This window comes from Impatiens glandulifera, chromosome 6 (genome assembly GCF_907164915.1).
Source record: "Impatiens glandulifera chromosome 6, dImpGla2.1, whole genome shotgun sequence".
In the NCBI taxonomy this organism is placed as follows: domain Eukaryota; kingdom Viridiplantae; phylum Streptophyta; class Magnoliopsida; order Ericales; family Balsaminaceae; genus Impatiens; species Impatiens glandulifera.
In genome coordinates this window covers 40,374,581-40,391,125 of record NC_061867.1, presented here as the reverse complement: position 1 = coordinate 40,391,125, position 16,545 = coordinate 40,374,581, and the positions used below count along the sequence as shown (strand labels likewise).

At 32.8% G+C, this 16,545-nt stretch overlaps 1 protein-coding gene across 2 annotated transcripts; it reads left to right on the top strand.

The window, feature by feature from the left end:
* Positions 1 to 5,134: 5,134 nt before the first annotated feature.
* Positions 5,135 to 9,962, top strand: LOC124941205. Of its 2 annotated transcripts, XM_047481492.1 has the most exons (6): positions 5,135 to 5,787; positions 6,057 to 6,187; positions 7,905 to 8,106; positions 8,517 to 8,584; positions 8,724 to 8,925; positions 9,459 to 9,962. In XM_047481492.1, exons 3-6 carry the CDS (start codon positions 8,095 to 8,097, stop codon positions 9,735 to 9,737), a joined length of 561 nt encoding a protein of 186 aa, XP_047337448.1. In that variant the 5' UTR covers positions 5,135 to 5,787; positions 6,057 to 6,187; positions 7,905 to 8,094; the 3' UTR covers positions 9,738 to 9,962. The 2 variants fall into 2 exon arrangements, with proteins under 2 accessions (XP_047337448.1, XP_047337447.1); XM_047481491.1 differs by having other exon boundaries at positions 5,135 to 6,187.
* The last annotated feature ends 6,583 nt before the right edge of the window (positions 9,963 to 16,545 follow it).

Sequence of the window (16,545 nt, the reverse complement as noted above, 5' to 3'; positions counted from 1 at the left end):
TAGCCCAGCCACCCAGATGCCAACGTAACGTTGACGGATCGCCAATGACGCGATTTGGACAAATCAAAACGGTGTCGTTTTGATTGTCTTCTTCGCGGATACATGCATGTCGCGAAGATTTATGGCGATCTTCCAGTAGCTTTAGTTTCTTCATTAGTCCACCTTATCCTCTAATTTTTCCACCCACTTTTTCGCCTTATGCTCGCCTACAATATCCCTAAGCCTATTAATCTGATCTTCCCCTAGAACTAGGCTGACACGACTGAAGATAAAATTAGATATAAAACTTCGAATGATCAAATTGAACTTGAATTATTCCTTCTCAACTGATCTAAAGCTACTATAAATACTCCTTAGTTGATTTTTTATCAATCCATTGAACAATCAACAAATATTACAATACAAATCAAAGAATTCAGATTCCAGTCAAAACTGGTTTTTGTAAAAACTATCTCCGGTGATCCCAACTTTGATCATGTATTCTAGGAAGCTTCGAACAACTCTTTGGAGTGTTCTCCAATCGTTGGTATGAATCCACCTTTGTAATTAAATTTGTGATTGAAAACTAGTTTATACCAAGTTTGATTGGTTCGATCTATTCTAGGGTTCAATTGTATGATTTCTTTGTTTATAATCAATCTTTAAATGTTATATGAACTTTCTGTTGAAAGAGAAGAGATTTGATCAAATCAACCTTAAACTAAAAAACAAAAATTTGAATTGAAAATCTGGATTTTTAAAAATTCATGTTCTTGAGCTTTAATCTTGATTTTTTTATTCAAATAACCGTTAAATATGCTTGTAACATGTTAGGATGATTTCCAAATCACTGTAACATCATCCTAATCATATTTGATTAAATTGGATTTTTAAAAAAATTGGATTTGGATTTCATCTTCAAAAAATGTTACGAACTGCTATGATTTTCTTGTTTTGGTTGTGTTCAATTATGTTTATCATCTCAAAACTGATGAAAAAAAATCAGACCTTGTAATGACCTATATCAAAATATTCCAAATTTTGACATAAAAGTGGTTTTTTTAAATTCATCTTTGTAAAGATCGATTGATCGTGATTAGTGTTAGAGCTTTTGTTCTTCATAATCATATGAACCATATATAACTTATAGATCATGATTTCATGATCTGCATCAAAAGTTATAGCTTCAACAATTCTTGACCAATTCAAGAACATTTGGTTCTCGACGACCGAGTCTTGTAGGACGGGGGCCAAGAAAGAGGACCGAGAATCCTTGGTCCAGACCTAAACCAAGAACCGATGTTCTTGAGTTAGAACCGAGACCGATGTCCGGTGTTCTTGAGTTAGGACCGAGACTCAAGACCAGTGTTCTTGAGCTAGGACCGATGAATCCGATTGAGATTTCAAACCTCGGACCGAGAGGTTTAACTTGGGACCGAACCTTCCAGGTCCACGACCGAGAAACCTAGACCTAGGACCGAGCCTCCCAAACCTAGGACCGAACAACCTAAACCCCAGGACTAAGACCTCTAGTCCCTCGATCGAGCAGTCCGAGTTCGAAACCGAGCCTCCCGAACACAGGACCGAGCCCTTCGGGTCCCTTGACCCATGCTCTAGAGCCCTGATCCAGACCACTTTGGTCTAAACCGAGCTCGTCTGAGCCTAGATCAACAAAAGGACCCAGCCTTAAGACTCCGATCCTAAGGCTTGTTTGGTTCCCCTTTTCAAAATCTAATTTTTTTTGTAATTTTAGAACCTAGTCCATTTTCAAAAAATCCCAAAAGGTCAGAAAAAATATTTAAATATTTTCGGGATATTTCTTAAACCAATATTTTGGCTAAGGCCCTATTTGGAATTTATTTGTAAATTCTAACACTTTTTTTGATATTTTTCAGGATTTTTACTCAGTATTATATTAACGTAATCGCATGTACGCCCTTTTAAATTATTTTGTACAATTATTTACGCAATCTTAATCTATCCTTATTTAGAACCCCAAACTATTAATTAAGAAAATAAATCTTATAATAGTTAGACTTTCGTTTATCTTAAAATTTAAAACCATCATTTGAAGTGCGCGAGAGGACATAGCGTGAAAACTTTTCCCGAGCGTAGCCAAAAATCGAAGCCCTTATAGAAACTCTGATGTAAAATAGGTTTGTACAAGTACACTCTTTTAATTATTTTTCTAAAATCATTTGGGGACTCTCATTTCAAATAAATAATCTTTTAAATTAGTTATGTTTGATTAATTTAAATCGGGTTTTAACCAAATTAATATTTGGTCCCCAAATTATTCAAATTTGAAAAAGTTAATTATTCTTATATAAATAATTTTTAAAGCTCTCAGGTATTTTAAAAAATCTTCTAAAATAATATTTTATTTGAAAACAAAGATTGCATGGCACGCAAACTAAGATTGAAATGCATTGATTCTCGAGCCACCCCAAGATATTCTCCGTATTTCCACGTGTCCACGACACGTGCTAAGCTGTGGGGAGCGATTATTGGTGTTACATCTTTCTTGGTGACTCTGTTGGGATTAGATTTAATTTTTAATTTAAAAATAAAATAAACAAAAATTATGTCAATATAAATTTTTATTTATAGCATTTTTAAAATTTCACAATAGTCCACCTTATAGGGTCTATCACCCTAAAAGGTAGTTTAGCTCTATCCTAATAATTGCAAGAAACCTCAAAACGTGTATATCACCCAGGATTACGTGAGAAGTATCATATCGAAACTATGTACTTCTACGAATTACGTGAAGACCGATAATATTGGACTATGACCGAGAGATGTTGCGAGAGGAAAAACTAGAAACCGAAATAGATCCCCCTATCAGCTTTGATATATCTGTTAGGGTGCAACCTTAGCAATGGTGGGGAGATATTCCAACCCAAACCTCGATGCTGCGACCTTACGTTGCGATGACACCTTTATACCTATGAGAACCAACTTTCCTTCATATATTTCCACAGTATTTAGATGGTGCGACCTTACGTTGGTATCATCAAAAGAATATAGTTTATCTTCAAACTATCGATGAACTCGCATAAGCCTTTATAGAATGGTTCAATATGTATCTCATCTTAGAACGACCTGAGAAGAAGCTCAAGAACGTGAAATAAGAAGACAACAAGAAATTCATGATTTTCATCGAAAGATGGGAGGTTATTGTAGAGGAAATCAATTCTCTACCTAGTGAACAAAGACAAATCGATATAATTTTGGATAATGTTAACGGTCAATATTCTATTGGATTCGCCATCAAAATATTCCAAAACATGAAGAAACTCCTCAAAACGGGTAATAACCTTGACGAAACATTTGAAAAAGAAAGAAATGAGGGTAAAACTATGAAGACATATATTGCCCCTCCACGTACTCAGAGAAAGGACAAAACCGAGGTTCACCAGGTCACATTTATTTAGAAATCTCCACCCTCTCCTAAGCCAAGTCCAAGAAAACCGGTGTTCGCTAAAACAAATGTCTTGACGACATATAGACCTCCAATACCAAGGGTCCCGAGGCCTCCTAGAACGTTTGATGATTTGGGTATGACCCTAAGTCAAGCCCTTATTCTCTTCCAACAAAGAAATCTAATCAAACCTTTGACTCCACGAGAAAGTAAAGAGTTTCTTGGAAATTTTGAAAGTGCATGGTGTGCATACCATCAGATGAAATGTCACTCTACCGATAATTGTAGTGCCCTTAAGCATCAGTGTCAGGACCTGATCGATTAGAAGATCATCCCTAAACCTGAAATTGTGAAAAATTCGTTACCCGGTCATCAAGTGAATATAACCTCCGTGGACGAACCTACTGATAGTCTTGAAGTTATTATGGTTAATCCATGGCCCAAAAAGGAGGATAGAAGAATTCCACCTCCGCTAGCGGTATCTCAAAAGTGGTGGATTCCCGATCATCTTAACACTAATTCTCCAAAAAGAAGTATGTTGAAGTCTTAGGAACTCGAAGTGGATTTGACTCGAAGTGGATTTGGCTAATAAAGTCATTTCCATTACTTTAATCGATAATGGTTCAGCATTAAACATATGTCCATGGAAGACTCTCCAAAAAATCGACATTTCTACTAATAAAGTTCATCCCTCAGAATTGTGTGTCCGAGGCTTTGATAACTCTCGTAGAGAGATTATGGGTAGCTTCCGAACAATGATTTACATAGTTGATACACCTTTTGAGGTAAAATTCTATGTAATTAATATGTGACTGTCATACAACCTAATCTTGGGACGACCTTGGTTGAATCAAGCTAAGGCTTTGGCCTCTACCCTACATAAGAAAATGTGATTCATGGTTAACGATCACCATAGAGGATGAGAAGTACGTCACAACCATCATTAGTTCAACTCATTCCAACCCATAGGTTGAGTTAAGTGGATTGGATATATGTCATATATTAAGGCAATATCGGATTCGTCTCATCTTCCTGACTTTACACCATATAGTGTTATCTTCATGCGTGTCATGTAGAAAATGTGATATTTCCTAGGAATGAGTTTAAGACCAAATGCTCCTGACATTACTTCTTTTCCTTGGTCTTATTACGACTCAGACAACTTCGGTATCGAATATACTCCAACAGGGTATGAAGGTTCTAAAAAAGATAAAATATCTAAGCAATATATACTTATTCCTCCAACCCTAAATAAATAGTTTGTGCGAAGAGGGGAACTACACTATTTTTTATTTCTCTAAGTCTACACTTTTTTTGATTTCTCTAAATCGTTCTTCAATTAAGTTTTACAAACCTATTCTCCATGTTTTAAAATTTTTTTAAATTATTCTTCTAAGGACATTGACTTCTTATTAGCATGAAATTCTTGTCAGAGATTAAAATAATATATATATATATATATTATAAAATAAAATAATTAATAATAATTTTTATTTATCATTAAGTTATTATATTATATTATTAAAATATTATAAATTAATTATGTATTAGTAAAATATGGTAAAGTATGGAGTGATGACAATATTTATTATATTATATTATATAAAAGTAATAATTTATATATATAAAAATTAAGTTTTATTTGTATTTAATAATAAAATAAAATATGAATAAAAATATATAAATAAATTAGCTAAATGAGTTTAAAAAACAAAATTAGTTTGAGAAACCAGTGTGAAGGAAAGATTGAATCCAAAACCAATCCCGATAATCTCACCCCAGAAGAAATCAAAAGATATCAACAGATCCGAGTTCCATCATTTGGAGGCGAGTTATGGATATCAACGATCAAGGGCCTGAAGAGAAAGTGATGGTTCAAGAAAAAGGATTCTATATCTCAGTCGCCAGTGAAATAATGGCGGTCTTGGCTCTAAGCCTCCAACCAACATGAGGGAGAGATTCGGAAAGATGGTGATTGGAAACAACAAGGCGGGTGAGACAGTAACTGCAGATGATCTCGGAATTGGTGACTCTTTGACTGTGTTTAAGGAAGATGCTATTAACCCTAAATTGCAGACGCTCAAGGGTACTCCCATTCTTGTTCTTGCCGGCCCATTTGCCAAAATTGCACCTTGAAATTCTTTTTCTTGGCTGATAAGATTGTGCTGAAAATGGTTGGACTTGGCGGGTTTGTTGTAACTGAGGCTGATTTTGGTGGAGATATTGGATCAGGGAGAAGTTTATGTGTGAATTAACTTTTCATTATATGGTTATTGTTGCTACAATAAGGACCAAAAGATGCATGGACTTGCAGAAGCACGAAAATTCAAAATTGCACTTATCTGTTTTGACAAAATCCACCTCAGTAGCAGCTAATATGAGAGGTTAACAAATAGGGTCAGCAAGTTTTGTTCATTCTTTCCCATATAGTTAGTTTACTTTTGATGAAGGTTGGACATACACAATTCCTTCAATAGAGATTTCATTTACCTTAATCCTTTTCTTAAGAGAACTTCTGAAATAAACTTGCTAGAAATGCTATATCTCATTTCTGTGATATTATTCTGTTCTTGGGATGTTTTGATAATTACCAGTTTTCTATATTTTGTATTTCCATTAACTGCAACCCTTTTCTTGGATGGTTATGAGGCAGCTGCTGAATGACTTGAACTTTATGAGGCTGCTTTCATCTGGATCTTCATAAAATTGCTACTTATTACAGCTTCAGCTCTTGTTTGAACTACCAACTGTTTCTCATGACCATTGGTATAAGAAGCCGGAGAGGTAAATCCAATTTATATTGTCAAGCTTTACCAAGAAAACACAACAGATTAATCAACTGAAGGAAAGTGAAAGCCTGTTTGTTTTTCATCTTCAGTTTAGATGATCTTATTTAGTTTTCTTGCTAGTTTAATTTCATCTTGAATTGTGTCGAATCAGATTTCAAGTTAAATTTTCCCTAGTTTATTATTTCTTTATCCTTTTTGTTTATATCCTTCAACGTGTATAGCTGAATATCATCCTGCATTATGATTTTGTTTTATCCTTTGCTTTTCCCATATGGCTACTCAGAGATTTTAGTACATATTTTAGACTGATTTTTCATTTGGGTTATTTTTCTTTGCTAAGCTGGTGAATTTTAATTATTTATCTCAAATCTCCTACCTATTACTTGTTTATGTATGGTTGAATTTAATTAAAGAGAAAACTTTCCAAATATGAGCAGCCATGTCCATGAAAAGCATCATGTAGTAGCTTCTATTGATGGTTGGCATGGTTATACAAGAAAAATCCCCTTCTTCATATAGCATTTTGTTTGATATCTATGTAGGTGTACATTATGCAGGTTCATAAATTTTAAGATTTATTCACTGTCTATATTTGTTGGTTATTGAGTTGTCTTCGTTACTCCTATAGCCAAATTGATTGTAATATTTTCATTTAATTTCCTTTGATCATATTTATTTAGGAATAGTTACATAAATTCAATATGTTTTTTTTTCTCATTCACATATTATAGAACAAAATTTGTCTTGTGCCATCCAGCTACACAACCAACATTACTTTTATATCCATATTATACTTGTTATTTGTAATTCTTCAGTGATTGAACAAGTATTAGAGTTTGTTTGATGTAGGTTTTTTTATTTATATATTCAATCCAATTTTATAAAAGAAATTTTATTTGATGAAAGAGTGGATTATTTGAGATTATTTTAATTAAATAAATAAAATATATTTAGTATTTAGTATTTGAATTTGAATTTGAATTTGAATTTGAATTTGAATTTGAATTTTTAAAGTAAATTAAGGGTAATTTGGTAATTTAGTTGATAATTTGAATGGTTTGATTGATGATGGGATAATGAATTATTTAGATTAGACCGAAATAACCCTTCATCAAATAATGCCTTAAAATCTCAACCAACTCAATTTAACTGACCATGGTTTCTAAATAATTATTTTCTTCAAGTTTGAGAATGGTTGGTAATTTTGCATCGAGTTATGTGGATCTTAATTATCTATGATTTAATTTCCTTTCTAATTAATAGATTATGATAATATCAAATTTAAATGAAACAAATATTAGAAAATAAATATGACAGGCCAAACTTACTTTAGAAGGGTTAGATAAGGAAGTATGCTAGCATAGCTTATTATCAAGCTAGGCCATGGTGGTGTTTGGTCACGAGTTTTAAACAGTTAAAATGGCATGGACAATTCTTGAATGCAGTATGTCTTGGTTTTCAAAGAAATGAGCGAGAGATTATATAGCACGTGAAATTTCTTTTTATCGATTCTCATCCCATAGTTTCTATTCATCACGTTGTTTATCATTTTATTGGGCAACAATGTAATTAACTTATGTTATAAAGAGCTAGGCGTTTTTCTTCTTTTGACAACATTCACGTAAACCTTGCGGAAAATAGCATTTTCCCAAAAAGCATATGTAATTAACTTATGTTATAAAGCATATGAAGCCTTTAACGTTTTTTTTCAGGACATATCAAGAAACTCGTGGCAGAAAAAAAGAGAAGACGCGTAATGAATCCGATCCAAAAGCTTATAAAAGACCAATCAAGAGAAGAATAGAAGGGGAAGAGAGGCAGACGATTCAAAAATCTATCCTTCGGTTCCGGTAGCCAAGTTTTTCAGACAACGTACCTACGATTTTGCTGAATCTTTCAAGAATGAATATCCTAGTAAGTACATAAGAGTTTTTTATGTTTCTATATCTAACTGCTGTCATTTCCTATCTAAATCAGTGGTAAGCATTTTGAGATTGAAGCATCTATGAATTTGAATAGCTGCTACTTAGGTTTTGATACAGAGAACTTATAGATATTAATAAAGATAAAAAGGAGAATTATTTTAGACCATTCTAGCTTAAACATTATCATAGGCGTGATTATCTCTTGCTGATGTTTGCACGATTCTTAAATGATAGATATGAAAACCCTAGTATTCCACTAAGGACGTACTTGGACTCCGAAACAATGTTGAAGCAAGTGTAACAAAATGATAACTGTTATTAATTGTATCAAATGTTAGTTTAGTTTTCAAGATTTTATCGCATATCCTTTGTTGAAGATGAAAAAATTCTTTTATGCAGAAGAAAAATGTAGAGAAGACATCCAAGAGAAGGAAGAGGCCTGCAAGTCAGTATCAAGAAACAAACCTGTAAGTTTCAATTGATATGTATGTCTTTTATGTCTCTTCCGAGGCCTGCAAATCAGTATCAAGAAACAATCCTGTATGTTCCAATTGATATGTATGTCTTTTATGAAAATATTTATTTATGATCTGTCTCTTCCTGCAGAATGAAGCATGCTAAAGAAGCATATGACTGGTCTGAAGAAGAACTAGATTCACTTTGGATTGGAATTCGTAGGTACGGACAAAGTGGCTGGGAAGCTATGCTCAATGACTCCATGTTGAAGTTTTCCAATTTCAGGACACCGACATCCCTATCTGAAAGGTGGATTTTGGAACAACAGAAATTTCAGTGGGACTTTTTTCAGGTTCTTAAATCTGTCAAACAATTGCTCCTATGATATATCAAAACCTTGCTTTTACCCTCTTATGTAGATTGTTTTAGTCAATATTGTCTGTATCCTCAAATGTTTGCTGCTACTGCGGATGATCTTGTCAAAATTGTTTAGTCATTTTTCTTTTGATATCTAGTTAGAAATATGGTCAATATCTAGTACTTAGGGTCATGTCTATTCTGCCAAAATGCCTTGAAGAAGGGGGACACAAAAGCAGAGAATACAAAATCGTGTTATTTTCAAATAATCTTGCCTGATATATAAATAGAGTATTTTGGTTGATGATTGGAATGATATGATTCATGAGTAGATTATTGATTTGATAGTCCCATATAACCCACATCAATCGAGACCTCAACCCATTTTTATATTAGAACCTCACAGAAAAATGTAGAAACAATAATACCTTAAACATTGAAAAAAGAAGTAGGTTTTCACTTTTTGTCAGTTCATTTGTTCTGTTTTCTTGATAAAACATGAAAATATAAATTGGTTTTACTTTTCAGGTTTCTCAGTTGGCGGTTCAAACAAGATCTGAAGCTGCAATAAATAATGATTTTACTAAGATCCAAATGAAAGTAGCTACATCAAGCTCAAGGTCTAAAAGAAAGGTTGCAGTTATTGGACATGCAAGATACAGAAAGCTAGTAATTAAGGAAACAACAGAAGATCAGGACAATATAACAGACATGGAAAATAGTAATGATTCTAGCGATTCTGAACTTTCTTTTAAAGGATGGATTAAAGGAAATGAAGTCTCTTCTGAAGAAATTGTGTCTGGCTGACCATCAAAAACTCAAACTATTGCCAAAGAATGATCAAAACATTCCGGTCCTATTGCTCATGTTTTACAAAAACTTTAAACCTAATTTATTGTCAACTCTACAATGAAAGTGTAAAGTACTTCAAGAGATTTTTTTTCTGTGTTAATATTTTTGCGTAATCTATTTATTAAGTGAATTGTTTTGGATTAAAAAATTCAAAATATGTTGTTTGTGATAGAAAAAATAGTTAACCCATTAAGATAGTTCAAGTGAATTAGTTTTTTGGTTTTTAAGAGATCAAATGTCTAGTTTGATTTGGTCGTCCTTTTTCTTTGTCCGATCATAAATCTCCTTGAGGCCCCACTTTTAATTTTTTTTTTTTAAAGAAATAGGTTCTTTGTAAAGATTAGATGGTTATTAATAGCCAATTAAGAATTCAGACAACAGAGATAAGATTAGTGGGTTATTAAATAGCCAATTAAGAATTCTTTACAATGGTAGAACTATTTCTAGAAATTTTTTATTTATAATCACTAAAGGCTTTGGTGAGTATTTTTTTTGTTTGTTTTATGGAATTTATTCTTTCCCTAACTGTGGAGGTTGTTATTTCTATTCAATCTAAGAATAGAATTTTGTACTGTTATTGGAGATGATACATAGATCACCTACTAAATCACAATTAAGAAACTTTTGATTAAAAAATTCTTTGTCAGATCCAAATACTATTTTAAAGTCTGATTGTAATCAAAAAGAAATCAAATAAATATTACAATCAGATTTTTTAATGCATATAAGCACAATTTTATTGGAAATGAAAGAAATTTTTAATACATGTAAGTCTGATTGTAATATTTATTTGATTTATTTGTGGTTGATCTTTACAGGAGAGATAATATACTTGTAATTCAGGTTCTATTCATTGGTAGTTCTATCTTTTGCAGGTTTGGAGGTGAGGAAAACTCAGTGCAAGAAGAATTTGTATAGACTTTTGGTTATAAGTGTGCATATTTCCAATTGTTTTTCAATTTTGTGTCTAGATGAAAACAAAAAAATAGTTCAAAACTTTCATGGTATGGAATTAAAGAGTAAAACATAATCTAAATGAAAAGGAAAAATAGATACAGATGTAATGATTATGTAAAAGTTAAAATTTCAACAATACCTAAATATGACTCTCTAGTCTCTAACATTCGGATTTTTTTTAAATGCTAGATATTTTTATTAACATCATAACTAATTTTGTAAATTTTATTTTAACAGGTTAGCATAAATTTTGTACACAATTTTTATTCATGTTTTATTTAACTAATTTAAAGACAAAATTTAAACCTCAAACCACACAATTGATGATTTATTGAAACTTCAACTTGGAAAACTTACTGTTAGAATTTATGAAAAAAAAAATAACACAATGTTGTAGATATATTATTATATATAAGTCATCTAGATCTTTAAAAAAAATTGATATTAATTCACCAAATAATAAAAATCAGTTTTCATCCAAAAACACATTTTTTATGACTTTCCATAAACACGTTTAGAGTCCGGTATAGGTCAAATGATGAGTGACAAAGCTTTGTAGAGAATATCATTATCTAAATTGGGTCAAAATTTCAGATTAATTGGATTATTGTTAGATCACAATTCAGTTCTAAAGTTGGATAGATTTCATCATTTTCTATCTTTTTAAGAATTATTAAAAACTCACTAACATAATGTTTCCGCGTTGCAAGGATAAATAAAATTCACATTTACAAAGTTGAAATAGACAATACTTAATTACATCTTTGTCGTCGCCATCATCATTATCGTTTCATCGTCTTCATCATTTTTTTCGTCGACAATATATATGACCTGAAAATGAGGAACTTCAATGGTTGGGACAATCTAGTGGTCGTCTTACTCCTCTCATTCAACATTATTTTTTTTTATTCTTCAAAAAAGAGAACACATGATAACAAATTTTAGTACCAACATCTTTTAGTTTAACTTTTGACAAACCGACAATCTCATCATATCATTAACCTCTTACCTTAACTTCTTCGGTTAACCAATAATCTCATTCATATATTTAACCACTAATATTTGTTGTTCCAATTAGTCTCACATATTACTAATCTCTCATCTTATCCCTTGACAAACCAACAACAAATCTCTTATCATTGACAAACCAATGTTACCGGCCTCTTATCCCTCGGTAAACGAACCACAAATCTTAAACACACTTTCATATCTATTATCTCTCGGCAAACCAACCACCAAACTATATCACACTTTCACACGTCTATTATCCCTCGATAAACCATATCTCAATCACACGATTTCGCAAGTATCTTATTCTTGGCAAACCAATGTTATTGGCCTTTTATCCCTCTTAGCAAACTAATCATTAAATCTCAATAGACCTCATATCCATCAGCAACCCACATCTCAATCCCAATGTTACCGGTCTCTTATCTATCGACAAACCAAACACAAATCTCAATCACACTTTTATTGTTTTCAATCTCAATCGACCTCTCTAATCGCGTGACCTCACGATCATTTATTATCGGCATATTATCCCTCGTCAAACCAACTATCAATCTCAATCGACCTCACAATCCAATGTTACCAGCCTCTACGCCCGCATAAAATCAACCACCTCTCATTTATTACCGACCTTTTATCCACACATATAATATACTTCAATTTGCATTTGCAAAGATTCGAACTCTTGTATCGAGTGTGGGCCTCTTATCCACAAATATAATTTATTTCAATTTACATATGCAAGGATTCAAACTTTTGTCTTGAATGTTAAAGATGATCACCTTAATCATCATACCACTTATGATTGATGTGTTTTATTTATAATTTTGTGTATTCATGTTGTTGTATATATTTTATAACTAATAAAATTTCAAATTTTTGATTTTTTAAATAAAATTCACAAATAACATTAGACTTTTTTTTATTAATAAGCTAAAATTATATTTTCAGTATAAAAAATATTATTTATCATTTTGTTAAATATGAAATGTAATAAATAATCAAAAAGATTAATTTATTTTAAACTAACAAATAATGAAAAATAAAAATTTATTTTTAATTAATTATATCACAAATTAAATTTGAAATAAATTATTATATATATATATAATATAATTTTTAAAAATGGTCATTATATATAATATAATAGAGAAATGATTGAGAGAGAATTTGAAGAAGAGAATGATGTGGCGCAATTTGATTAGACAAAAAAATAATAAAATTTATCTCTCTTCTCTCTCACTTTTTATCCTTTTTTCCAACCAGTGATGTAGTGACACATCATTCCCTCCCCATTCCCTTCCTCAATTTTTCTCTCCCTATCACTCCTCTTCATTTATATATTGTCCAAGTTTCAACTCATTTAGAGTTTAATCTAGTTCAGAAGCATTATTCAAATTTATTCCAACAAAATAACAAAAATTGTTAATTTTTTTAGTTTTTCAAACAAAATACACTTATATTATGATTTTCAATATAGTGTCTTACACTTAAAATTGAAAAATCGTGTCTAATATGAGTATATGATTTGTATATAAATGTTTCATCTACTTACTGTTATAATTTTAGCTTTGATATATAATATATCTGACTTTAACTGTTAGGTTATCTATATTATTTCGAGAATTCTTCATTGATTAGAGAGAGGAGCTAAGTTGCGAATTCGGGTTTCATGGGTGATTAATGTTCTAGGTTGCGGGTAGCTTAGTGGACTTACAAAGGATCAGATCTAGGAAAGCATGAGAAATCGACGTTATGTCGTAATCTTCGTCCAATTTTTTCTTGAAATAAAAATTTATATTTTGATTTTTTTTTTGTTAATGAGGAGTTTCATGTTTTATAATATATCAATGTGATGATGTAGCGACCTTTCAGGTTACATTGTTAAAACTCAAAAGAAATAATTTCTGGAAGGAGATCTTTTCAGTAAAATAGAAAATGGCTATATATATCCTTACATAATAAAATGGAAACCAACACATGATCACACGATCACCTATAAAACTAGAAATGTAAACAGCTGATAACCAATCCCTAGAGAATAGGCCTCTAAGCATAACCGGTTGGACTTGGTCAATAATAATAATAATAAAGAACTTAATTATAAAAGACTAACATTCCCTCCCTTAAACTAAGACTTCCTTCTTAGTTTACACAGTTGGCCGTCATCATTCCAAGCATGTTTCAAAGCCTTTCGAACTGTTCTAACTTTAATGGTTTTGTCATTATATCATCAATTTGATCTTCAGTCCTGCAGTAGTTTAGCTCAATGATCCCATCATTCACTAGATTCCTTAGAAAATGAAACCTAACATCGATATGCTTGCTTTTACCATGAAACACCGGATTCCTAGATAGCTTGATAGTAGAACTGTTATCACATAGAATGACTGTCGTTGTCTTCTTATTTTCAATCCCAAGTTGCTCCAGAATTCTTTTGAGCCAGACACATTGACATGCACACATAGAACATGCTATATATTCAGACTCTGTAGTAGATAAAGCTACGACAGGCTGTTTCTTTGATGTCCAAGATACAGCCCCTGATCCCATAAAGAATACATACCCTGATGTACTTCTCCTGTCATTTAAATCCTCGACATAATCGCTGTCTGTGTATCCAACAAGTCTGTAATTTGTCTTTCATTTTTTGTAAAGTATTCCCAGCTCATATGTGCCTTTTAGATATCTGAACATCCTCTTTGTTGTTGTCCAATGCATTGTGGTGGGATTGGCCATAAACCTGCTGATGAGACAAACTCCATACATTAAGTTTGGTCTGGTTACCGTTAGATACATTAAGCCGCCAACCACTTGTTTGTACATGGTTTCATCGATTTTAGTACCTCCTTCATCCTTGATCAGTTTTGTTCCCAACACAATTGGATTCTTCACAGCATTACTTTCCTTCATTCCAAACCTTTCTAGTACTTCTTGAGCATACTTCTTTTGACATATAAAGATTCCACTTGAGCAGTGTTTGACTTCAATTCCAAGGAAATACTTCATTTTCCCCAAGTCCGACATCTCGAACTCCATCATCATTGAGTGTTTTAACTCATCACACATGTCTTTATCATTGCCAGTATATATTAAATCATCAACATAGAGACTGACCAATAAAAACTTACCTTCTTCTGACTTGGTGAACAAAGTATGTTCATGTGGACATCTGTCAAATTTCTCTTGAATGAAGTAGGCCTCAATCCTGCTAAACCAAACATGTGGTGCTTGTTTAAGCCCATACAATGCCTTTTTGAGTCTGTACACCTTTTCTTCCCCTTTCTTTATGAACCCTTCAGGCTGTTGAACAAATACTTCTTCTTTAAGCTCCCTATGGAGAAAGGCATTTTTCACATCTAATTGTAGAATTTCCCAACCAAGCTGAGCAGCTAAAGGAATAATTGTTCTAATAGTATCAAGTCTAGCACAGGAGCAAAAACTTCAGTGTAGTCTATACCGTACCTTTGCGCATATCCCTTCGCTACCAATCTGGCTTTAAACTTTTCTACCTCTCCTTCTTCATTAAGTTTGGTCTTGAATACCCATTTGACTCCAACAATTTTAGCTCCATGAGGCAGCTTGGCAAGTTCCCAGGTATGATTCTTCTCAATTGCTTCTATCTCCATTGTCATAGCTTCTCTCCATTTCTTTTTTCCAGAACAGCTTTAGATAAAGAAACTTGATCCTTCTCAATTGCCATCATGACACTTAAATGTTCTCCATCTCTCTCATTACCTCTATCAAATGCATTTAGCCATGCTGGTGCTTTTCCCTGTCTAATTTCCCTCCCTTGAGCCAAGCTAGTAGGTGTCTTAGTAGTAGATACCTCAGTAGTTTTCTCATCATGTGTTGGACCTAGATCTGTATCTTTATTTGTTTCACCATCATTCTCCTCATCTGGCCATTCTAGGACACTTTGGCTGCTCCCTTCTTCTGTGATGTCCCAATCCCATCCAATCTCTTTTTCAAATACCACATCTCTACTGATAATGATGGTTTGTGTGATGGAATCATACAGCCTCCATGCCTTTGACTCATCACTAACTCCAAGAAACACACTTTTCCTGATCTTACTGTCAAACTTACTTCTTTTCTGATTAGAAACATGTACATGAGCAATATAACCAAAGATTTTAAAGTAGTTTACCATTGGTGTTTTTCCAGTCCATGCTCCTTGAGGTGTCTGAGATCCCAATGCTGCCGTGGGACTTCTATTTTGAACATGCACACACCACCTAACTGCTTCAGGCCAGAAGTACCTAGGAACCTCTCTTTCAGTCAACGTAGACCTAAGTGCATTCATTATAGTCATATTCTTTCTTTCAGCTGTGCCATTCTGTTGAGGAGTAAAACCTGCAGTCAACTGTCTACTGATGCCATGAGCTTGGTAGAATTTTGAAAACTCGTTTAAGTTGAACTCACCACCTTTGTCAGTTCTTAGACCTGCTATCTGTTCACCAGTCTTCTTTTTCACAAGAACTTTGAAACTTTTAAACATCTTTAAAGCCTCTAATTTTTCATGTAAAAAATAAACCCAAGTCTTCCTAGTCATATCATCAATAATGCTTAGAAAATACTTCTTGTTGCTGCGTGAAACAGGTTTGATTAGGCCACAGATATCTGCATGCACAAGTAAGAGTCTGCGTGATTCCTTCCATGCACTCTACTTTGGTATGGGATCTCTGTGTTGTTTTCCTATTAAACAAGTAGTGCATATCTTGTCTGTAGTCTTAATGTCAGGTAAACCATCCACCATACCTTTTGATGAAAGAATCTGCATTCCTTTGTAATTCAA

Coding starts and splice junctions, on each gene's coding strand:
- LOC124941205 (XM_047481492.1), top strand. Junction 8,585..8,723: donor CAGTATCAAGAAACAAACCT/GTAAGTTTCAAT, acceptor CTCTTCCTGCAG/AATGAAGCATGCTAAAGAAG. Junction 8,926..9,458: donor TTCAGTGGGACTTTTTTCAG/GTTCTTAAATCT, acceptor TTTACTTTTCAG/GTTTCTCAGTTGGCGGTTCA.